General features: G+C 43.7%; 1 protein-coding gene across 4 annotated transcripts in view; it reads right to left on the reverse strand.

Moving 5' to 3' along the window:
• The window catches only part of CTPS2 (CTP synthase 2), a 112115-nt gene extending 93701 nt beyond the window's left edge, over positions 1-18414 (reverse strand). The window contains exons 1-4 of one of the 4 annotated variants that reach the window (XM_036439702.2): positions 18183-18414; positions 15642-15846; positions 12450-12620; positions 9939-10039 (exon numbers count right to left, since the gene is read on the reverse strand). In XM_036439702.2, the coding sequence (XP_036295595.1) occupies positions 9939-10039; positions 12450-12620; positions 15642-15807 (438 nt within the window). In that variant the 5' untranslated portion in view covers positions 15808-15846; positions 18183-18414. Of the gene's footprint in view, positions 1-9938; positions 10040-12449; positions 12621-15641; positions 15847-17572; positions 17594-18108 lie in introns of those variants that run through there. The other 3 variants (XM_036439703.2, XM_045582292.1, XM_045582293.1) reach the window with 3 other exon arrangements.
• Positions 18415-24933: the final 6519 nt, after the last annotated feature.

Here is a 24933-nt window from a genome sequence, read left to right on the forward strand (position 1 = left end):
AAAGAACAATAATCAGTAATAAAACTTAAACACTAAGTGGAAGGATCTGGGTGTTGCAGCCAGCTTTGGCATCTCGGATTGATCAATAATGACCCAGCCCTAACTGGTTTGGCTCAGTGGATAGAGCGTCGGCCTGCGGACTCAAGGGTCCCAGGTTCGATTCCAATCAAGGGCATGTTCCTTGGTTGGGGGCACATCCCCAGTAGGAGGTGTGCAGGAGGCAACTGATTGATGTTTCTCTCTCATTGATGTTTCAAACTCTCTATTCCTCTCCCTTCCTCTCTGTAAAAAATAAATAAATAAATAAATAAATAAATAAATAAAATATATTTTAAAAATAAAAATAATAATAATTACCCAAACTTACCACATCCCAAACTGAACCCCGGGTCCATCACCTCTGGGCTTGTTTTGCTGGGTGCTTTTTCATCTCAGCAAATAGCATCTCTCCCCACTCACTGGTTCAAGCTAGGATTACTGCATCTTTCACCAGGATTACTGCAATAATCTAAACCAGAGGGTGGCAAACCATGGCCTACTGCCTGGTTTTATATATAAAATTTTATTGGCACACAGCTATGCCCATTCATTTACATACTGCCTATAGCTGCCTTCACACGACAAGGGCAGGCTTAAGTAGCTGTTGACATTGAAAAGGACTCTCCCTGCCAAAACCGGTTTGGCTCAGTGGATAGAGCGTCGGCCTGTGGACTGAAAGGTCCCGGGTTCGATTCCGGTCCAAAGGCATGTACCTTGGTTGCGGGCACATCCCCAGTAGGGGGCGTGCAAGAGGCAGTTGGTCGATGATTCTCTCTCATCGATGTTTCTAACTCTATCCCTCTCTCTTCCTCTTTGTAAAAAAATCAATAAAATATATATTTAAAAAAAAAGAAAAGAAACTGTAAAAGACTCTCCCACTGGCAAAGCTAAACGTATTTTTTTATCTGGCCCTTTACAAAAAGAGGTGGCCGTGGAAACTGGTTTGGCTCACTAGATAGAGTGTCGGCCTGGGGACTGAAAGGTCCCAGGTTCGATTCCGGTCAAGGGCATCTACCTTGGTTGCGGGCACATCCTCAGTTGGGGGTGTGCAGGAGGTGGCTGATCGATGTTTCTCTCTCATCGATGTTTCTAACTATCTATCCCTCTCTCTTCCTCTCTGTAAAAAAATCAATAAAATATATATTTTTTTAAAAAGAGGTGGCAGACCCGCAATCTTAAGGGCCCACAGCTTCTACTCTCTCCTGTCCTACAATCAAACCATGTGTCACACACCAGCAGAATGACCTTTAAAAAACTCAAAATATGGCCCCCTTGCTTAGAGTAACACACTGCTTCACTAAAAATAAAGCCTAGCCGAAACCGGTTTGGCTCAGTGGATAGAGTGTCGGCCTGCAGACTGAAAGGTCCCAGGTTCAATTCTGGTCAAGGGCATGTGCCTTGGTTGTGGGCACATCCCCAGTAGGGGGCATGCAAGAGGCAGCTGATCAATGTTTCTCTCTCATCCATGTTTTTAACTCTCTATCCCTCTCCCTTCCTCTGTAAAAAAATCAATAAAATATATTTTTAAATAAATAAATAAAAATAAAGCCTAAACTCTTATATAGCCAACAAAAGCACTTCTTCTTTTTCCTTTTCTTTTTTTTTTAAATATATTTTATTAATTTTTTACAGAAAGGAAGGGAGAGGGATTGAGAGTTAGAAACATCAATCAGCTGCCTCCTGCACACTCCCCACTGGGAGTGTGCAAACAACCAAGGTACATGCCCTTGACCGGAATCGAACCTGGGACCCTTCAGTCCACAGGCCGACGTTCTATCCACTGAGCCAAACCAGTCAGGGCTAAAGGCAACTTCTTGATCTGGCCCTTGCACAGATCTCCATCTCATGCCCACCTCCCTACTCCCCCGCCCCAACCTCTCACTCTGTACTTCCGCCCCACTGGCCTCTCAGATGGGTTCACTCTCCTTCTACCCCTTCTTCATCTAGCTCCCTTTTATGCTGCAACCCAGGGAGCTATGTCCTCCTCAGAAAGCCAGACCCTAACCACCCACCTAAGGCAGCCACACTCTCGATGCTCCCTGTCACAGTACCCTGCCTGTGCCCTTCCTGATAACTCAGTACAAGGGACCATTGTTTCCTGTCTCTCTACCCAGCAAACTGCAAGCCCATGAGGGCAGGAGCGTGCCTGCCTTATCTCCAGCACAAATCCAGCACATACATGCCGCACTGGGAGCTTAGGTTAGTGGTCAGGACAGGTCAGAGGGTCTCAAAATTCAATGTAAGCCCTAGGTAACAGCATTCTAGTACCTGTTTTCATAATTACAACGGAATCAAACTGAGAAGTTTCAGGATTTCTTTGCTACAAAAGAAATTCTTCTTTAACTCAGATAACAAAAACATAATTAAAATTCAAGTTTCCTGGGTATGGAACAGACAGAATGATATGGTAATTCTATAAAAGAATGACAATCTTGCCAAAACTGGTTTGGCTCAATGAATAGAGCGTCGGCTTGGGAATTGAGGGGTCCCTGGTTCGATTCCGGTCGGGGGCATGTGCCTTGGTTGCGGGCATATCCCCAGTAGGGGGTGTGCAAGAGGCAGCTGATCGATGACTCTCATCGATATTTCTAACTCTCTATCTCCTTTCCTCTCTGTAAAAAATCAATAAAATATATTTAAAAAAAAAAAAAAAAAAGAATGACAATCTTAATTATGAACATCCAAGAAAGATCACATGCAATCAGGAAACTGGCAGGAGGTGAAGGGTGTTAAGTGCTCATTAACAACAATGCAGCAGAATCTAATGGGGGAGAAAAAGAATTAGGGGGAAAAAAAGAGGTCTGCATTAAAGGAAACCTTAAGGCGACATCTCCCTTTTTTGATGGGGGCGGACTGGGAGTCAACAGGAAATCCGGAAAGGGAAGCAAAACTTGAAATATTATCTGATTCTGCCCTCAGGTGGCAAGCAGCGGTACTGCACTCTCTCCATCTATTTGGAGGGTCCCATTTACCACTTCTCTGGCTCGCCATTATCATATTAGTAGAACAGTACTAAGTTAATTATTCCCCCACACAATAGGGGGAATAGCACCCATAACAATAGTTTAAAATCTATGCAAAGCTTCAATTGAAGCAACAGCAAATTTATGAGATGTGTAATATCCATTTTGCCTTTAAGGAAAGGAGTCTTCTTTTTTGGAAAGGAAGGAAGGAGAAAGATGGAGGGAGGAAGGAAGGAGGGGAAGAACCTTTATTCCTTTAAGCCATGCATAAATTATTTCAGGTTCATGCTTAGACAACCTGCACTAACATGAACACAGCCTGTCAGCTCCACAGGTCTAAGAAATTGAGACCTCAGTGCAAAAATGCTTCTATACCCTTAAAACTAAAACTTAGCTTTGGCGGTTCTTTGAAAGCTTAAATCATACATGCACACAAATGTTGTGCACAACTTAAACCCAAAAGTATGTCTGACCTAGTGTCCAATAAGCAAATATAATCATCAGGGTTATATGGAAAAGAAGGAGTTTTTCCAGGGACAAGTTGGCACAGTTTATCTGTTTCCATGAAATTAAAAATTGAGACATTAAGTCCTGGAAGCAGAAGTCATCGTTTCATCATATTCACAGCTATCATGGAGCTCGTACATATTGACGTGCTTAATTTATGTTTATTAAGCCAAAGAAATCAATCCTCAAGAGCAGTTGTTTAAAAATTGAGAATACGGATATGGAAAACATTGAACATCATGCAGGTACAGGCCTAATATGTTTGCTGGTTGTTTTTTGAGATGGAAACTTTGGTTTAATTTGATATATCACTGAAAATTTTTTATTTCAAGTGGAATCTAACAATTAGAGTCTGACTCTATAGCATGCAACTTGTAAAATAATGAGTCAGGTGTGTCAGCCACAGAATCTATATATATAAAAGGCTAATATGCAAAGTGTCCCCTTGGGAATTTGACCAGGAGACCAGGAGTTCAATCATTTGCTATGACGTGTGCTGACCACCAGTGGGTGGTGCAGAACATGGCGGGCAACCAGTGGCGGCTGTGAGGTACTGAGGGAATGAGGAAAGGAGGCAGTGTGCAGGTAGCAAGGGAAGGAGGAGGTGGGGAAACAGGAACCTGATTCGCCATGATCACCGGTCAGGCCTAGGGACCCTACCCGTGCACAAATTTCATGCACCGGGCCTCTAGTGAAATATAAAAGCTTTGTTCACAGATGATTCTAAAAAAACAATGGCTCGAAAAGCTGAGATAAAAAAGAAGTGTTAAGAAGGCTCATCCCTCCCAGCCAGTGTGGCTCAGGGATTGAGCAATGACCTATGAACGAGGAGATCATGGTTTGATTCCCTGTCAGGGCATATACCTGGGCTGCAAGCTCGATCCCCAAAGCAAGGAGGCAACTGATCAGTGATTCTCTCTCATCATTGATGTTTCTATCTCTCTCTTCCCTTCCTCTCTAAAATTAAACACACACACACACACACACACACACACACACAAAATAAACCCAACTATTTTTTTTTTTAAAAAAAGGCTCAGTCCCAAGGTCAAATCGAGCTTATATTTTAATGAAGTTTGGGGGCATTCAATTACATTAAAAAATTATTTCCCCTTCTCTTTCTTGTGGTTATTATTTTAAACGTAGGTTTTTTTAATGTATAAATACCTGAAAAAATGTGCAAATCTAAGTGTACAACTTGAAGAAATTTCTCAGTTTAGCCATCACCAAAGTCAAAAAATAGAATTACATTATAAGCATCCCAGAAACCCTCCTTCTGCCCCCTCCCAATCCCTACCTCCCTCCCCTCCAAAGGTCACCACTATCCTGACTTCTAATACCGTATGTTACTTTTACATACTCATGTATATCATTATAAATGAAGATTTTTTAAAAAGAGCAGAATAAGAAAATAAAAAGACAAAAACATTCATACACATGACCATTTGGAACTTTTTTTGTGATTAAGTTAATAATCTTTAGAAAATTCTATTCTTTCACCTATAAAAACTAAAAGGATTGGTCAATGAATGAATGGATCTACAGGCACAGTGGAATACTACTCAGCTATTAAAAAAGAATAAAATCTTGCTATTTGTGATAAGATGGATGGACCTTGAGGGTATTACGCTAAGTGAAATAAGGCAAAAGGGAAAAGGCAAATACCTCACTCATATGAAAAAAACTCACATATAAAAAAATAAAACAAAAACAAACCTATAAAGACAGAAAATAGACCAGTGGTTATCAGAGGACAAGGGGGCATGGAGTGAACAAAGGGGTGAAGGGGTGATGGATAGTAACTAGACTTCAGGAGTAATCACTTTGTAGTGTATACAGATGTTAAATTATGTTACACACACAATTAGGTATAGTACAAAATACTTGATAATGGTAATAACAAACTATGTCATTGGTTTATGTATTTAGTACACTAGAGTTTATATTGTTATTTTCGAGTCTACACTTTCTTATAAAAAATGTTTGCTGTGCCCTAACTGGTCGACATGCAGACTGAAAGGTCCCGGGTTCGATTCCGGCCAAGGGCATGTACCTTGGTTGTAGGCACATCCCCAGTAGGGAGTGTGCAGGAGGCAGCTGATCGTGTTTCTCTCTCAATGATGTTTCTCTCTCTCCCTTCCTCTCTGTAAAAAAAAAAAAAAAATCAATAAAGTATATATATTTTTTAAAGTGTTTGCTATAAAACACAATGTTGTGTTATGTCAACAGCAGCCTCATACATTTTGTGTTTACTGGGTTTCTTGATTGCATCATTTTTTCTTGTCCTTGATGTAATCTCGTGTTGTTTCATAGTTACAGGCTGTGCAGGCCTGTAGCTAGAGCAATAGGCTGTGCCACAGGTGTGTAGTCGGCTGTACCATCTATGTGTGTGCACGTGCACTCCATGGTATTCGCGCAACAAACAAATTGCCTGACGACGAATGTCTCAGAACGTACAGAATGCATCCCCGTCATTGAGCAGGGCCTGACCATAGTAACAGTATCTGTGGCTGCATCACAGCGTAAACTTGGGTTCTTATCTCCCTCCTTCCCCTCTAGCCTCTCTACATCATGAATCGTTTTTTGAAAGCTGATGACATTTATATCCCTGCTTTTAAGGCTTCTCTAATGCATCCTGGGATTGACTCAGAAAACTGAAAATCAATAAACAGAGTGACCGCGTAAGTCTCCTTTACTGTCAAGTCCCGCTACGCCCTGGTGACAGCTGTTTTCATAGCAGATGGTGTCTTCCTGGAGCTTTTACCTGCCTTTTTCTTAAACTGTTTGTCTTTATTGTTGCCCCATTTGTTTGCAAACTACTCACTGTATTAGATTTTAAATATTTTTATTTTTTTAATACATTTTATTGATTTTTTACAGAGAGGAAGAGAGAGGAATAGAGAGTTGGAAACATCGATGAAGGAGAAACATCAATCAACTGCCTCTTGCACAGCCCTTACTGGGGATGTGCCCGCAACCAACATACATGCCCTTGACCGGAATCGAACCTGGGACCTTTCAGTCCCCAGGCCAACGCTCTATCCACTGAGCCAAACAGGTTTCAGCAGATTTTAAATATTTTTAAAGAAAGTAAGCCTAATTATGCAGGTTTGTTTAGTTTGTGAAACTTCAGCAAGCTATACATCTATATGCACACTTCTCTGTGTTTAAGTTATACTCCAATTTTTTAATATATTTTTATTGATTTCAGAGAGGAAGGGATAGGGAAAGAGAAACATCAATGATGAGAGAGAATTATTGATCAGCTGCCTCCTGCACGCCCCTCACTGGGGATGGAGCCCACAACCCAGGCATGTGCCCTGACCAGGAATCAAACCCGGCACCTCCTGGTTCATAGGTCGATGCTCAACCACTGAGCCAAGCCGGCCAAGCTCTACTGCAATTTTTAAAAATTATAAAGAATTACATCTTTCCTCATAAATTGTAAAGTAAGAAATATCAAGGGAGAAATAACTTTGTAGAGCATACTTATGCATTTATATTGTTTATAGCCATACTATTAAGTAGTACACTATCCTATATAATAAAAGCCTAATATGCAAATTGTCCCCTCGGGCAGTCCTTCCACCAGTTCAACTGCTCGCTATGATGTGTGCTGACCACCAGGGGGCAGTGTGGAACATGGCGGGCTTCTGCAACACAGCACTGGCATCGGGCGTTCAGGTGCTGGGCACCCACAAGGAGCCCACCCCACACCCGCATGGCCTCTTCTGGGTGAGCCGGGCGATAGCCACTGGGACCACAGGGGCCAGTCGGACTCTGCATGAGTCCGCTCAGGAGTTGGTCTGTGAGGCCAGCTGGGAGAGAGTGCACTGCCCACCAAGCTTCCATACGGCACTGCTGGGCTGCCCAGAGGCCCAGGCTGTGCCCCGGCCCACAGCATCTGGTCGTGCTCACTGCATCTCTGCATGGGGACCCAGACACCATGACTCAGGTGGAGGGGGTGGAGGGGGTGTACAGGGGCCCAGGGGCCCAGGTGCTGCCCAGGGCCCAGAGGTCAGCTGGGACATGCCCTTCCACACCAGACACTCATGCTTCAATCACAGGCCAGGCCTAGGGACAGCATCTGTGCACAAATTTCGTGCACCAGGCCTCTAGTAGTTACATATATGATAGTATAGCACATTATGTTACATTTATCACCTCTACTATTAACAAAATTGATCTTGTTGATTGCATATCTACCTGCTAACAATGACAATAATAGCTAATATATGTTTATTAAGCACTTCCTAAATGCCAGACATTGCCAAATGCTTTATATTATCCCATTTAGTCCTCACAACAACCCGTTATTATTACAATATTACATTATCATATTGTTATAGATGACTACACTGAATTTTTTAGAAGTAATTTGCCAAATGTCACACAGGCACCTTAATAATGGCTAATAATTTTTGAGCACATACTATTAGTATAGATCAACAGTATTCTAAGCACTAAGTATACTGACTTATTTAATCCTCAAAACAATGAGTTAAGTAGTGTCATTATCCTCATTTAGCAGATAAGTTAATTGAGGCACAGAGAAGATAAGCAAACTTGTCAAAGGTCACCCTGCTGGTAAGTGACCTAACTGGTATATGAAAGCAAGAAGTATGGCTCCTGACTCTAACTATTGAACTATATACCAGTCAGGGGTCACTACAGAAATTTGAACTTGAGCAGTCTGGCTCTAGGAACTATGCTATTCATTATTCTATTCTCCTGCCTGTCAATCAGATCAACTGACATTTAGATAAGGGTGCCTGAACATCATTCTCAACCTGCACACTGATAGGAAGGGAAACATGAACAACTGGCAAGTTCAAATACAGGGTGGAGCATAAGTAGCTTTACAGTTGTTTGCAAGGAAAATAATATAAAAACAAATAATACAAGAATAAACTGTATTTCATATACTCACAACTGTATATCTATTTTTGCCCCACCTTGTATTATATTCTTTTTTATTTTAAATTTTATTTATTTTAGCTAATTAAAATTTAAAATACTCAATTCAGCTGATAACGGTTTGGCTCAGTGGATAGAGTGTCGGTCTGCAGACTGAAAGGTCCTGGGTTCGATTCCGGTCAAGGGCATGTACATTGGTTGCGGGCACATCTCCAGTAGGGGGTGTGCAAGAGGCAGCTGGTCGATGTTTCTCTCTCATAAATTTTTCTAACTCTCTATCCCTCTCCCTTCCTCTCTATAAAAAAATCAATAAAATATATTTAAAAACAAGAAATGACCCCCTTTTTTAAAAAAATAAATAAAAATAAAAAATAAAACACTCAATTCAGTTATTGGAAAACTTCTGAAGTATGTTTGGAAGAACTTGTAACTATTAATCTATTTTCAATTAAATTTTCTGAACTCTAAATACAAATCATTTTTTTTTTGTAGAAAATATCTTTATTCTTTTTTTCTTTACTGAATTGTCCGTATATGGTATCATTTTTTATTTAAATTCTTTATTGTTTTAAGTATTACATACGTCTCCTTTTTCCCCCATTGACCTCTCCCCAGCCACTTCCACCCCAAGCACACGCCCTCACCCCCAATGTCTGTGTCCATTAGTTATGCTTACATGCATGCATACAAGTCCTTTGGTTGATCTCTTACTCCACTCCCACCCCCAATGTTCTTTCTTTAAACAGCTAATACTCACCTCCAAATCACCTCTACCATTAAACTTCCATAAGTCTCTCTCTACTCCCAATGCATTTTACAAACACTTCTCACATAACACTCACTAGAATGCATTTTCTTTTTCTTTTTTTTAAATATATTTTATTGATTTTTTACAGAGAGGAAGGGAAAGGGATAGAGAGTTAGAAACATCGATGAGAGAGAATCATCAATCAGCTGCCTCTTGCTCACCCCCTACTGGGGATGTGCCCACAACCAAGGTACATGCCCTTGACCGGAATCGAACCTAGGACCCTTCAGTCCGCAGGCCGATGCTCTATCCACTGAACTAAACCAGTTTCGGCTAGAACACATTCTGTTGTGTGAAAACAGGGAGGTCTGCAGGCTCTTCAAGGCCAGAGACTGCCCATCCCAGGCGTGGCACACAGGAGGCCCTAACACTGACTTTATATGCAACTGATGTCTCCGCATGCAGGTTGCGGCACACCCACCCCAGGAGTACTCACCTGTTTAATGCCAACCTTGCCCACTGACATGGGACCACAAGGGCAGGAACTAGCTATTCCTAGCCCATGCCTGGCACACGGGATATCCTCTTTATAAACTTGTTGAATGAATAGAGATCAGATGATTTAAAACCCAGAAGAACATCTATATTATAAAAGGTCTATGGTCCTACGCCTTAACAACCAAAGCCCAGCGCAGGTGGGCGGGGCTGCACAATTTTGTGTGCTGGGCTTCTAGTAAACTTACAAAGAAATGCCCCATGCTTACCTCAATAACGCAGATTTGAGGCTCCTCCTTGTGACCATCCACTGGCACCATGGCTTGAGTCATAACCCACTCCTGGACAGCATCAGTAATGTGAGGGACAACTGCAGAAAGAATTAGTACAAAAGCTTATTTCATGGTCAGGAAAAGGCAATGTATCTGATCTTTAGATCTCGCAAATAACCGACAGCTACCTGGCAAATCAGACAAGCTGCGGTCCTAATGCTATCATCTTCCTTCACTGAAATTAATACTCCAGGGGCAGTTTAGGTTCACGCATTTAAATGTTATGCCTTTTCTCTTGAAACCGACCAACCCCAGAGAATGAGAAACAGAAAGCAGAAATGCCATCTTCGATGCAAGTAGAGAACTCCTATAATGCCAAAGAGGGCTGCCCAGGATGCTGAATGCTAGGCTCCACAGGCAAGAAGGATGGAGAGTGGCCAGACCACCAGCCAATGGGGAGGGGACACTGAAGAGATTATAGATGCCTGCTGACCAGGTGCCAGTGAATGCTAACGTCAGCTGAAGAAGAAAAAGGTGGCATTTCCACAAGCATGTGAGGCCAAGGAGTCCCTTGGGTGGTGAGCAGGCCTGAAGTTGGCAATCTCAACTGAAGAGAAATCCACATGGGTGTGTGGGGATTCAGCCCAGCCACCTAACCTAATGTGATGGCAGGAAGTAGGAACGGTGGCATTCAGGAAGCTGAGGCAAAGTTGCATCCGTCACCTGCTCCACCTTACACCCGAAGAGTCTGCGGGCAAGAGGAAGCTGGCTTTGACTGGTGCGTTTGGAAGAACCAGATGGCATGCCTGGCCCACCCCTTTCTGGAAGGATGAGGTTGGCCGGGTTCTGCCTCCATGCCAGCAGCATAGGGATCAGGGTTCAGGATCCAGGGCTGGGCCTTGCCCTCTCCTCCATCACTGGGACATGGCAGATATGAGGCAGTGACTCTCCCTCCCTCGGGTTTTCCCAACACCTACACTCAGGAAAAACTATTTGAAAACACAGTTGAGCCGAAACCGGTTTGGCTCAATGGATAGTGTTGGTCTGCGGACTGAAAGGTCCCAGGTTCAATTCCAGTCAAGGGCATGTACATTGGTTGCGGGCACATCCCCAGTAGGGGGTGTGCAGGAGGCAGCTGGTCAATGTTTCTCTCACATCGATGTTTCTAGCTCTCTATCCCTCTCCCTTCTTCTCTGTGAAAAATCAATAACATATATTTAAAAAAAAAAAAAAGAAAGAAAGAAAGAAAGAAAGAAAGAAAGAAAGAAAGAAAGAAAGAAAGAAAGAAAACAGTTGAACTGGAGATCTGTGTCACAACGTCTAATTTTGGCAATAATATAGTTGCTCTTCTGATCTCCATCTGTCCTATTCCTACATCTGTTTCTCAATGGGTGAAAGAAAGAAAGAAAGAAAGAAAGAAAGAAAGAAAGAAAGAAAGAAAGAAAGAAAGAAAGAAAGAAAGAAAACAGTTGAACTGGAGATCTGTGTCACAACGTCTAATTTTGGCAATAATATAGTTGCTCTTCTGATCTCCATCTGTCCTATTCCTACATCTGTTTCTCAATGGGTTCCAATATGAAAGTGATTTAAGGGGATGGGGAATTATCACCTTTACCCTCTCATGTAGGAACATATGAATACAAAACTTCAGAGTTCCAGGAGGGGATCTCTTCTAAGACAAAAGAGAACCATACCATCTAGGGAAAGGGCTGGTGAAAAAAGGTCAGACTATGCTACTTGCTATTCCAGTTCAATCCACCAGTCCCTCTCTGCAGGAAACCCATCAGTGTCACTAAAAGGGAAATGTGAAAAGGGAATCCGGAAGGCTGATCAACCTTAATTGCTCTGAATGGTTGGAGCTAATCACTCATTGTTTAGTTGAGACCTTGGTAGTTAAAGCAGCCTCCACCGTTAGTCTTATGTAAATTACTGCCATTGTCTATTATTGGAATTTCCTGCCTAAAGGATATGGGTGTATCTCATAACCTTAATAAAAGAGATAGCAAGGCCAGAGCGGTGGTAGTCCTCCGCCTAGAGGTGGGCTCCCGCCTGGCCCCCCATTTTCCCGAATTAATACTTTTCTAGACTCTTTAATTTGTGGGCGGCCTTCTCCAGAACCCGAACCCTGAACCACACCTCTCCAAGGCTGTCCTCCTTCAAGGGGAAACAATCACCATGCATGCAAAGACACAAGAGCAAAGAACACAAACAATAACAGATAGACAAAAAACAAACCAAAAAAATACACCCTAATCATGTAACAAAAAAGATGAATAGATGGTTCGCCATAGATTTTATAAATGAATGAATGAGAGAGACAGAGGGGGGGAGAGACTGACTAAGGGAAACCATGGCATTAGTAAAAAAGAGAAAAGACTGATGAAAATAAATGAGGAACTCGGAGGATGAACTTGACATCTGTAAGGAAAATGAAAAAGAAAAGAACACAGGATTTCAGGAGCATTAGAACTGGCAGAGTGCAGGGACCTGGTGTGTGCCATGCAATACCTTGTACAGTTTTCCCCAGGTAGTCACCACGCCTCTCTTTATTGATCACATGCTGATATATCTTCCCAGTGGTGATGTTGTTGTCTTTATAAAGATTGATATCCAAGAACCTTTCGTAATTTCCAAGGTCTAAGTCAACTTCTCCACCATCGTTTAAGACAAACACTTCTCCTAGAATAAAAAGGCAAAGTAAAATTGTCAAATTTGCTTCCAGTGGATTGTTTTTCAAAGATGAGCACATTTTATTAAAATACTGCTAAGAGACTTATTTATAAACTACATGCTATCACCATTTCATTTTTTGTATCCTTACTTGAGGATGTTTATTGATTTTTAGAGAGGAAGAGAGGAAGGGGGAGAGAGATGTGAGAGAAACATCAATTGTTTGCCTCCAGGGGGTGGAACCCAAAACCTAGGTAGGTGCCTTCACTGGAAATCTAATCGGCAATCTTTTTATTTTTATTTTAACTAATTAATTTATTTGTTTGTTTATTTATTTATTGGTGTATGGGAAGATGCTCCAACCATTTCATTATTTTGATGAGAAAACTTAACAATTCAATTATAGCCTTTACAATGCATCAAAAAATTCCAGTATCTTATTGTGTTTTTTTTCATACTTAACTAAAATTCTGTCTTCAAGAGTTAGCTTTCCAAAATCATCATGTATCATTTGAAAAGGGGGCTTTAAAACAGCAATTTTAAAAACTAATAGCAATTTACTTCAAAGCATCCAGATCCTGTACTTTGGAATTGGCATAAAAAAGGCTTAATTGATTGCCATCTTGGTGACAGTGACAGGTAAAGAGATGAGAGATGAAAAGCAGGGCCCCAGCGAGCCCACGGGCAACTTGGTGAAAGAAGAGCCAGATTGTGCAATCAGCCACCTACACAGCAGCACCAAGAAAAAGGATATAGATGCAGACTTAATCACATGAAATACCTGCTTTAATCATTTGCCATGTCTCTGGGTCTCCAGTGCCACTTGGGGACATTGATTGGGAGTCCAGTGTCCTAAAGCCACCTGGTAAGACTTGAACTCCCCCTAATTAAGAAAAGTCTATCATTTATGCCTATGGCAGAAAGTTCACAGAAAAAAGAAGGTTGACTAGCTTACAAACCTTATCAGAAACCTTTTATTTTATTTTATTTTATTTTTTCATATATTTTATGGATTCTTTCCAGAGAGGAAAAGAGAGGAATAGAGAGTCAGAAACATCAATGAGAGAGAAACATCGATCAACTGCCTCCTGCACACCCCCAACTGGGGATGTGTCTAAAACCTTGACCGGAATCAAACCTGGGACCTTTCAGTCTGCAGGCCAACGCTCTATCCACTGAGCCAAACCAGCTAGGGCTAACATATCTTTATTGATTTCAGAGAGGAAGGGAGAGGGAAAGAAAGAAACATCAATGATGAGAGAGAATCATTGATTGGCTGCCTGCTGCACATCCCCCAATGGGAATCAAGCCCGTAACTCAGGCATGTGCTTTTGGCCAGAATCGAACCCAGGACCTTTCAGTCTGCAGGCTGATGCTCTATCCACTGTGCCAAACCAGCCAGGGCACTGTGCAACTTTTAAGAGTATAGAATATATTAAAATGTCCACAGTATATTAAGTTTTACAATTAGATTAAAGTCCAGCTGGCATGGCTCAGCAGTTGAGCATTGACCTATGAACCAGGAGGTCACGATTTGATTCCCAGTCAGGGCACACGCCTGGGTTGTGAGCTTGATCCCCAGTGTGGAGCATGCAGGAGGCAGCCGGTCAATGATTCTCTTTTATCTTTGATGTTTCTCTCTCTCTCCTCCTCTCCTTTCCTCTCTGAAATCAATAAAAATAAATATATTTAAAAAGAAAATGAGATTAAAAATAATGTGACTGTGAGATTCAATTCACTTAAAGTTCAAAAACTAGCCTGACCAGTGTGATTCAGTGGTTGAGCATAGACCCATGAATCAGGAGGTAATGGTTTGATTTCCGGTCAGGGCACATGCCCAAGTTTTGGGCTCGATCCCCAGTAGGTGGCTTGCAGGAGGCAGCCAATCAGTGATTCTCATCATTGCTCTTTCTATCTCTCTTTCCCTCTCCCTTCCTCTGAAATAAAAAACAACAGCAAACAAACAACAAGCAACTCTAACCTATGGTGTTAAAAGACAGGATAGTGGTTACCCTGGTGGTTTGGAGGCAAATGGATATTCTGTATATTGATCTAGGGGCTGATCACACAGTATAATCATTTCATCAAATGGTACATTTATGATTTATGCATTTTCCTGCTTGTATGTAAAATTTTTAAAAAGAAAGTATTTAAGGGTTAATGCTTATTTTTAATTGATTTTTCACAGAAAGGAGGGGAGGATAGAGAATTAGAAACATCACAGAGAGAAACATCGATCAGCTGCCCGCAACCAAGGTACATGCCCTTGACCGGAATTGAACCTGCGACCCTTGAATCTGCAGGCCAAACTGGTCAGGACAGGGCTAATGCTTTAAAAAATAATAATTACTATATACATTATAATGTCCACATTGATAATAGTCTCTCCAAGAAGTGGGAAATTTCCTTCATGTCATTCTATATTGTCAATATATACCATATTGTTTAACATTTTTCTTGACGATAAGATGTTAAGAGAAATCTATTACCTTTGTGACTAAACAAAACATAATCCATACTGCAAAAGCTACAATGAAAATGGTGTCCTTGCTGACAGCATTTGGCTCAGTGGATAGAGTGTCGGCCTGTGGACTGAAAGGTCCCAGGTTCGATTCCGGTCCAAGGGCATGTACCTTGGTTGTGGGCACATCCCTAGTAGGGTTGTGCAGGAGGCAGCTGATCAATGTTTCTCTCTCATCAATGTTTCTAACTCTCTGTCCCTCTCTCTTCCTTTCTGTAAAAAAAAAAAAAAAAAAAAAAATCAATAAAATATATTTTTTTAATTGTTTTTTAAAAAAAATAAAAGAAAATGGTGTCCTCACACAGTTTTCCAAAAAGGGTGGACTGATTTCAGAGCCATCAGCAATCTGAACAATGCATCAATGACCATGAGAACATTCACACATTCATAGCATAAAATCCAGCAACTCTACTTCTGGAACTCTATCCTAAAGAAATTAACCAACATATAAGAAGGAACTGCAATTTAACTCAGCACTTTCTAAGGGAGGAAGTGTTTCTCTTTCATACCGTGCTCATAAGGCGAAAAAGTGCCTGCATCAATGTTGATATAGGGGTCGATTTTGATGGCGGTGACTCGGAGTCCCCATGACTTTAGAATCGTCCCAATGCTGCTCGCGATGATCCCTTTCCCAATGCTGGAGATCACCCCACCGGTGACTAGGATGTACTTCATTGGCAGAGGAGTGGCTGGGTGGCAGCACCCAGACAGAATCTGAAAGGCAATGAAATGAAGGATCAGGGGAGAGAAACATTTTCTCAAACCAGTAAAGCAGAGTGTGTGTTAAACCAGAATGTCAAAAGCACACAGCATTTTCCTATCTAAATAGTTGAAACTTTAAAAAAAAAATTTTAGCCGAGACCGGTTTGGCTCAATGGATAGAGCGTCGGCTTGGGGACTGAAAGGCCCCAGGTTCGATTCTGGTCAAGGGCATGTACCTTGGTTGCGGGCATATCCCCAGTAGGGGGTGTGCAAGAGGCAGCTGATTGATGACTCTCTCATCGATGTTTCTAACTCTCTATCTCTCTCCCTTCCTCTCTGTACAAAATCAATAAAATATATATTTTTAAAAAGTCTATGAATTTTCCAGATAAGATATGCTTATGTTATATGAACAGAGTAGGATATAGTATCATCTCACCTATGTTTGTTTTTAATATATTTTATTGAATTTTTACAGAGAGAAAGGGAGAGGGATAGAGAGCCAGAAACATCGATGAGAGAGACCATCGATCAGCTGCCTCATGCATACCCCCCACCGGGGATGTGCCCGCAACCAAGGTACATGCTCTTGACTGGAATCGAACCCGAGACCCTTCAGTCTGCAGACCAATGCTCTATCCACTGAGCTAAACCGGCCTCGGCTGTTTGTTTACTTTTTAATTAAAGACTGGTCAAAAGCGCACTAAAATGCTGAATTTTAATATATTTAGGCGGTTGGGCTGTAGGCTAGTTTTCAATATTTTCAGAAGCACAAGATCCCTTTTCAAAACACATTCGACATTTTACCAAGTCTTTGAAAAGGTCGCTTAATGCCAAAGACATGTCCAGTCCTTTTTACCTCTTTTTAGTAAACAAGCCTGAAGCAAAGTTTTAAAGCGGCAGGAAAAGGCAGGCTCTTGAGGCTACTTCCTTGAAATCCAGATGTTTTCTGTCCTGCGTGAAGACACGTTTTCCTACTCTCTCCCAGGCAGGGAGCGGAACCAATGGTCTGCGAAATGGAATGTGTAGGCTGCCCTGTGTGCTGTCCAATAAAAACACATTTACATGAGGCCTCTGCGTGATTTGGAATTCTCTAGTAGCCATGTTCAAAAAGAAACAGATGGAGTTCATTTTAACCATCTTACGGAACCCAGTGTACCTACCCAAAGAACGTTCATTTTATCTCGTAATCAGTGTAAGAATTCATTAGTGAGATCTTCTACATTCATATTCATTCTCTCTACATTCATATTCATTCTCTCTCTCTCTCTCTCTCTCTCTCTCTCTCTCTCTCTCTCTCTCTCTCTCTCTCTCTCTCTCTCTGTCCCTCGATCTCTCTGTTACTAAGTCTTCGGAGATTAGGTGTGTCTACTCACAGCACATCTCAAGAGCCTCTTGATGGCCCGTGCCTGCCCAGCAGTGCGGGCCTAAAGCAGCTGAAAACCTCAGAAAGCACCAGAGACGCTTGGCCAACAACGACCGTTTGAAACGTATTATTAGAACCAGGAGTGCTTACTGAAGGCTCCCATTTTCTGAAGTTCTCCAACAGGCAAAACTAATGTAGCACATTAACCTTCCTAAGCTGTGCTCGAGATCCAGGGAGGGGGAGGGGGAGGGGGGACCCCGAAGGAACTTTCTGGAGTGATGACAACGGTCCCACGGGGGTTGGCTCGGTCAGCCCCCGATCTGCACATTTCACCAGGGACAGGGTACGACATGGGAATATCAGCCATCAAACCTGCGAAAAGCGCTGCAGAAAGAACGCTATCTGGTCTCAGCGGCCGCTCCGGCCCGGGGCGCCCGGAGGAGCTGATGGGGGGGGGGGGGGGGGGGGGGAGGCGGTTGTAGAGCGAGCGAGCGAGCGCGCCAGGCGCGGGGCCAGAGAGGCCCTTTCCCTCCGCGCTGGGCTCCACTTCCGCCAACGCCATCGCGGGGCTCCCGGGGCTCCCAGGGCTCTCGGGGTTCCCCAGGCCAGGGAGAGCCGGGCCGGGGAGACACGCACCCCGGGGACGCGACACCACCCACCCCGATCGCGGGCTCCGACGGCGCAGGCCCCCGCGGCGGCCGAGCCCCGCACCCCTCGGGGCTGCGTGCGCGGGGCGCGGGGTGCGGGGATGGGCCGGGCGACAGCGCCATCGGGGAGGGGACAAAGGCTCCCGGCCCCGCGCGTGCTCGCGGGCTCGGGGCCGCGGGGGGGAAGGCCCCGGGGACGTGAGGCGGCGCGGGCCCGGAGGCGGGGGGGGGGGGGGCGGCGGCCGGCCGGCCCGGGGTTACCTGCGCGGCGGTGGCGGTGGCAGCGCCGGAGGGTGATGGGGAGGAGGGGGAGGACAGCGGGCTCCCGCGCTCACCTGTGGGGCTGGGTCGGGGGCCGCCCTCGGGGTGTCCTTCCCTCCTCCGGTGCAGGCCTCGGGGTGCGCGCCGATCTCTGCGCCCACCTTCCCTCTCCCGCCGCCGGGCCCGCTGACTCACGCTGTGAGCTCGGGTTGGCTCCAGGTTTGAGCAATGCAAAGAAAGCGGCGCCGAAAAAGTGACTCCTCCGGCACAGGCGGCCTCCCGTCCCTCCGCCCCGGAGGCTCTTGGCCCCAGGCCTCGCTCTGCCCCAGGACTGCTCCTCCCCTCCGCGGCTCACTTAGCGGAGGCCCTCGGGGGGGCCCAGGTGAACGCTGGGGGCCTCCCGTGATGGGGGCCTCCCGCCCGGCTCTCAGCCCTGGAAGGAGCCTCACCTGGTCACAGGCAATCGTGGGTGCCCTGCTGCGCTCCAGGAACTGCAGAAGCGCTGGGGAGAGGACCAAAAGCGAACGGGGTTCCCTCTCATCATTGATGTTTCTCTCTCTCTCCCTCTCCCTTCCTCTCTGAAATCAAGAAAAAATAATAATAATAAACAATACCCGTGTAGAAAAATGGGGGGTGTTGGTGGGAGGCAATCAGGACTTCCTAAGTGAAGGGACTGTTTTTGGAAGATGGTTGGTCCTGAGAAGAACAGGGCAGGTTGTTAAGGTGAAGGGAAGAACATACCCAAACCACCGAAGGAGAGAGGATGTAACTATGGACAAGGAAGGGTATGGAGTGAAATGAAAGGGTTAGGAAAGGAGTGAGAATTTTGAATAACCAGTGTCAGTCACTGGAGTGCCAGGATAGGCAACACCTGGTGAAGTTTAGAAGCCATAATTATGTAATAATGCCCGGATATAATTTTATTTTTTTAAAATATATTTTTACTAGTGGTCCAGTGCACAAGTTCATGCACATTGAAAGGAAATTAATTAGGAGAAATATTTTAACATCGCTATTCCCTCTATAATAGAAGTGTCAACCAAATTCACAATCAACAATGGCAGATTGAAACACACACGTGCAATTGGCACCAGCGAGAGCTTTATATGTATTGCACATGTGTGAGTCAACTTACCCTTTTTTTTTTTTTAATATATCAATATTTTATCGATTTTTTTACAGAGAGGAGGAGAGAGGGATAGAGAGCTAGAAATGTTGATGAGAGAGAAACATCGACCAGCTGCCCCCTGCACACCCCACACCGGGGACGTGCCCGCAATCATTGTACATGCCCTTGACTGGAATCGAACCCGGGATCAACTTAGCCTTTTATAGATATAGAATAAACTTGTTTAATTAGACCTGCTTTTGATGTAGCTAAATTTTTACCAGCCCAGTGAAGCACCCCAACTTCTCTTTCAGGTAATTGTTAGCAACACAGCAGTAAATATCAACATGAAACAGATTATTATTGTAGATCACAAAGGGTAAAATATTTAACTGCAGCAGTGTTTGACTAGATTCTGCACAACGAGAAAACCTGAAGTCATTTTCAAGGTTCAGCATTTCTTACTTCTTTTCAGTTGGGTAAAATTTCTAAGCTTTCCAAATCTGTGTTTTCTGGCTAATGAAAATAGGATTCCACTGAGTTTCCTATCTACCTACACCAGGACTCCTGTAAGGATCAAATGAGATGAGGCACAGGAAAATGCTTCACAGACATTTGATTACAGTGTAAAATGTTTGCACCTGGCTATAAAGCAAGTTGTGTTTCTGGACGGAAGAAACTCCATCCTTGGACTAGTCGCTAGGGAGAGGAAGCTGGGCATTGCTATGTGACATCATTACCCAGTGCCCACAGCCACCGTTTCAGGGCTGAACTGGGCTGTGGACTATGTTTTACACCATGGGGTCTTGGCAGCGTTGGCTCCAATTTGGTGGGCTGTCACTCCAGGGCGGTGGCGCGGCCTGTATCCCACTTGGGGGAAGCTGAGTGTTGCTTTGTCAGCACCAGATCCACAGTGCCATTTCTCTATCAATGGCCATTGTGCATCACAGCAGCTCCTGCATTGAGCGTCTGCCTCCTGGTGGTCAGTGCACGTCATATTGACCAGACAGTTGAATATTTAGCATATTAGCCTTTTATATATATAGGTTGATTTCAGAGAGGAAGGGAAAGTATGAAAAAGAAACATCAATGGTGAGCCCTAGCCAGTTTGGCTCAGTGGATAAAGCGTCTGCCTGAAGACTGAAAGGTCCCAGTCTTCAGGGCATAAGTCTGGGATTGCAGGCTCCATCCCCAGTAGGGGGCATGCAGGAGGCAACCAATCAATGATTTTCTCTCATCTTTGATGTTTCTCTCTCTCCCTGTCTGAAATCAATAAAAATATTTTTTTTTTTTTTTTAAATATATTTTATTGATTTTTGTACAGAGGAAGGGAGAGAGATAGAGAGCTAGAAACATCAATGAGAGAGAGTCATCGATCAGCCGCCTCCCACACACCCCCCACAGGGGATATGCCCGCAACCACGGCACATGCCCCCGACCGGAATCGAACCCGGGGCCCTTCAGTCCCCAAGCCGACGCTCTATCCATTGAGCCAAACCGGTCCCGGCTCAATAAAAATATTTTTAAAAAATAAAATTTATTAAAATCAATAAAAATATTTAAAAAAAAAAAAAAAAAAAAAGGAAAACATCAATGATGTTGGCTGCCTCCTGCACACCCCACAACCTAGGCATGTGTCCTGACCAGGAATGGAACCGTGGCCTCCTGGTTCATAGGTCAATGCTCAACCACTGAGCCATGCCAGCTGGGACAGATATAATTTTATATAGGATAGCAACAGGTAGGTATGTAAATGTGGATGCTTATGACAAAACCAGAGTCTGAGTGGAGTAGAAAGACGAGAGTGAGGAAATTGAGAACAATGAAAGAATGTGATTACATTAATCCACCAGGGCTCTAGTTCACAGAGGAAAGAAATGGAGAGCAGCAGGAAGCTGATAGACTGGGAGAAAAAGACCAATGACAAGAACCCATTGAAATGAGGGAACTTGCCCTGGCTGGTTTTGCTCAGTGGACAGAGCATTGGCTTGCAGACTGAAGGGTTGTAGGATTGATCCCTAGGGTTGGGCGTGCAGGAGGCAGCCAATTGATGATTTTCTCTTATCATTGATGTTTCTATCTCTCTCTCCCTCTCCTTTCCTCTCTGAAATCAATAAAAATATATTTTTTTATTTTTTTAATTAAATTATTGTTGGGAGCCAGCAGAGTTGAGGCAAGCAACTCAGTCTTAAGGAAATAGAATTAAGTTCCTTCTAGCAGAAGTTATGAGGTGCCCTGAGGGCTTGGCCAGAAGATAAGATTAACCTGGGGCTTAGCATCTCCTGTCTTCCTGCCTCTGCCCCTTCCTGATCCTCCCCCCTAGATAGCCCAGCCTTGGAATATTGCACCTTGGAATGTTAACATCTTTGCAACTTCCCCTTCCTGATCCTCCCCCATGGACACTGCCAGGGACCCCTCTGCATGGGCGGCCCTGCCCCCCTTTGTCTCTGCTGTATAAATACAGCCATTTCACAGAATAAAATCGAGGCTTGATCAGAACCTTGTCTTGCCTCCATTCTTTCGAGTTCCTTGTTTGTTTCATTCTCTTAGGTGGTTCCTGCGTGCCCCCGTTGTTGTCCTGCGGGTCGGGACAAATTATTATCTGTGTACATATACCGTCCCCCCTCCCATACATGCCCTCCCTCCCCAGAGTTTTGTGTCCATTGGTTGTACTTATATGCATGTATACAAGTCCTTTGGTTGATCTCTTATCTTCCTTGGATCTCCCTACCCTCCCTGCTGTAATTTGACAGTCTGCTTGTTGCTTTACTGTCTCTGTATCTATCTTTTGGTTCATCAGTTTATAATGTTCTTTATTATCCATAAATGAGTGAGGTCATGTGGTGTTTCTCTTTCATTGACTGGTTTATTTCACTCAGCATGATGTTCTCCAATTCCATCCAGGTTGCTACAAATGATGAGAATTCCTTCTTTTTTATGGCAACATAGTATTCCATTGTGTAGATGTACCATGCTTTAAAAACATATTTTTAAAAAGAAAGAAGGAAAAGAGGGAACTGACAAATTGTCACCACAAAGTGGTATTGGTGTTGAAGTCATCAAAGAGGACGCACTTCAGAGGGAGTGTAGGGGAAGGTGGGGGTAAGGGGAAGAGATCAACCAAAGGACTTGTGTGCATGCATATGAGCCTAACCAGTGGTCAGGAACACAGGGGGGGGGGGGGCATACATGGGGAGGGGTGTGGGATGGGAATGGGGGGGATGAGGACAAATATGTGATACCTTAATAAAGAAATAAAAAATAATAATAAAATAAAACAAAAGGGAGTTTCTCCCCACTAAGAATGACAGAGCAGCGTTGTAGAAGAAGTAGTAAGGATCCAGGGTTACTGATGTCAATTTCTGGGGAAATGGGCAGAGGCTCCACTCAATAGGAACCAGAGGGGAGACCCAAGCCTCCTCAAAGGCAAAGAATAAATAAATAAATAAATAAATTTATTTTTTAATATATTTTATTGATTTTTTTCAGAGAGAAAGGGAGAGAGATAGAGAGCTAGAAACATCAATGAGAGAGAATCATTGATCAGCTGCCTCTTGCACACCCCCTACTGGGGATGTGCCTGCAACCAAGGTACATGTCTTTGACTGGAATCGAACCTGGGACCTTTCAGTCCACAGGCCGACGCTCTACCCACTGAGCCCAACCGGTTTCGGCTAAATAAATAAAAATTTTAAAGGAGGAAGCACCATGTAAAAAAGGCCGGAGACACAGAAGAGATTGCTATGAAACAAGTCTTCCAGAATCCAGAGGACCCTGTAGAAAGGCTGCTGGTGAAATGGGTTGAAATGACGGTAATAGTTAACACCTGCCATGTATGCATGGTTTCCTTCCACAACTCAGTACTTCCTTTCCTTTTTACAACCAGAACAGTAATTATGGTATCTTTTTTTTATAATAAAGGACCTGAAGCTTAAAGATGTGGAGTGCCCTGACTATACTGTACATTAGTTAATATAAATAACAAAACCAGGACACTGTGGGGAGGAAAAATAATTTTCCTCCTAGTCTTTTTTTTTTAATTTTTAAAAATATATTTTATTGATTTTTTACATAGAGGAAGGGAGAGAGATAGAGAGCTAGAAACGTCGATGAGAGAGAAACATTGACCAGCTGCCTCCTGCACACCCCCTACCGGGGATGTGCCCGCAACCAACGTACATACCCCTGACCGAATCGAACCTGGGACCCTCCAGTCCGCAGACTGATGCTCTACCACTGAGCCAAACTGGTTTCGGCTCCTCCTATCCTTTTAAGTTCTTCTGGCTGGACTGATCAAATTAACACAAGCTAGATTAACAGGAATAGATGACCCAATTTATTACTTATGTGCATGCAGAGGTTTCATAAGAATATATAAAGTACTCAGCTTGTGTGGCTCAGTGCTTGAGCATCGACCTATGAACCAGGAAGTCACGGTTCAGTTCCTGGTCAGCACGCGTGCCTGGGTTTCACGCTCCATCCCAAGCTGTGGGTGTGCCAATCAATGATTCTCTCTCCTCATTAATGTTTCTATCTCTCCCTCTCCCTTCCTCTCTGAAATCAATAAAAATATGTATATTTTTAATACTGCCCCCAAAAGAGACTATTAAATTTGAGGGCAAATGGGGCAAAAGGCTTATGAGCTAAGGCGGGGTGGTGTTTGGGGGACTCCCAGGGCTTTCACGGAAGGCGAGTCAGGTGGAGATGGAAAAGCAAACGTTTGGTAACTATATGTTTGCTGGGCCATCTTAAACAGTGTGATACAGAGAGGACTTTGATCAAGGAAGCCATGCTAGGCTCCTCCCGGTCTGTCACACACTGGTTTATATTAAACTAGTTATCTGATTATTTCTCCCTTCCTGGAGGAGGTCCCTTATCTAAATTCTTTTAGCAGTTGGGGGGGCGGGGGGGGGGGGTAGCTGTCAAAGGTTCTTCCTGAGGCTTTTGTTTCTTGAAAATAACCAGCTTAGCCTAAACCAGTTTGGCTCAGTGGTGGACTGAAAGGTCCCAGGTTCGATTCCAGTCAAGGGCATGTACCTTGGTTGCGGGCACATCCTCGGTGGGGGGTGTGCAGGAGGCGGCTGGTTGATGTTTCTCTCTCATCGACGTTTCTGGCTCTCTATATCTCTCCTTTCCTCTCTGTAAAAAATCAATAAAAAAAATATTTAAAAAAAAAGAAAATAGCCAAAACCGGTTTGGCTCAGTGGTAGAGCGTCGGTCTGCGGACTGAAAGGTCCCAGGTTCAATTCCGGTCAAGGGCATGTATCTGGGTTGCGGGCACATCCGCAGTAGGGGGTGTGCAAGAGGCAGCTGGTCAATGTTTCTCTCTCATCGACATATCTATCTCTCTATATCTCTCCCTTCCTCTCTGTGAAAAATCAATAAAATATATTAAAAAAAAAAAAAAAAAAAAAAAAAGAAGAAAGAAAATAACCAGCTTAGCCCTAGCCAGGTTTTTTTTTTTTTTTTTTTTTTTTTTTTTTTTTTTTTTTTTTTTTTTAAGATATTTTATTTTATTGCTTTTTTACAGAGAGAAAGACAGGGATAGTTAGGAACATCGATCAGCTGCCTCTTGCACACCCCCCACTGGGGATTGCCTGCAATCAAGGTGCAAGCCCTTGACCAGAATCGAACCTGGGACCTTTCAGTCCTCAGGCCGATGCTCTAACCCACATGTGTCAAACACAAGGCCCGCGGGCCAAATCCGTCCCGCCAGG

This window comes from Pipistrellus kuhlii, unplaced genomic scaffold (assembly GCF_014108245.1).
Source record: "Pipistrellus kuhlii isolate mPipKuh1 unplaced genomic scaffold, mPipKuh1.p scaffold_m20_p_16, whole genome shotgun sequence".
Taxonomy (NCBI): Eukaryota; Metazoa; Chordata; class Mammalia; order Chiroptera; family Vespertilionidae; genus Pipistrellus; species Pipistrellus kuhlii.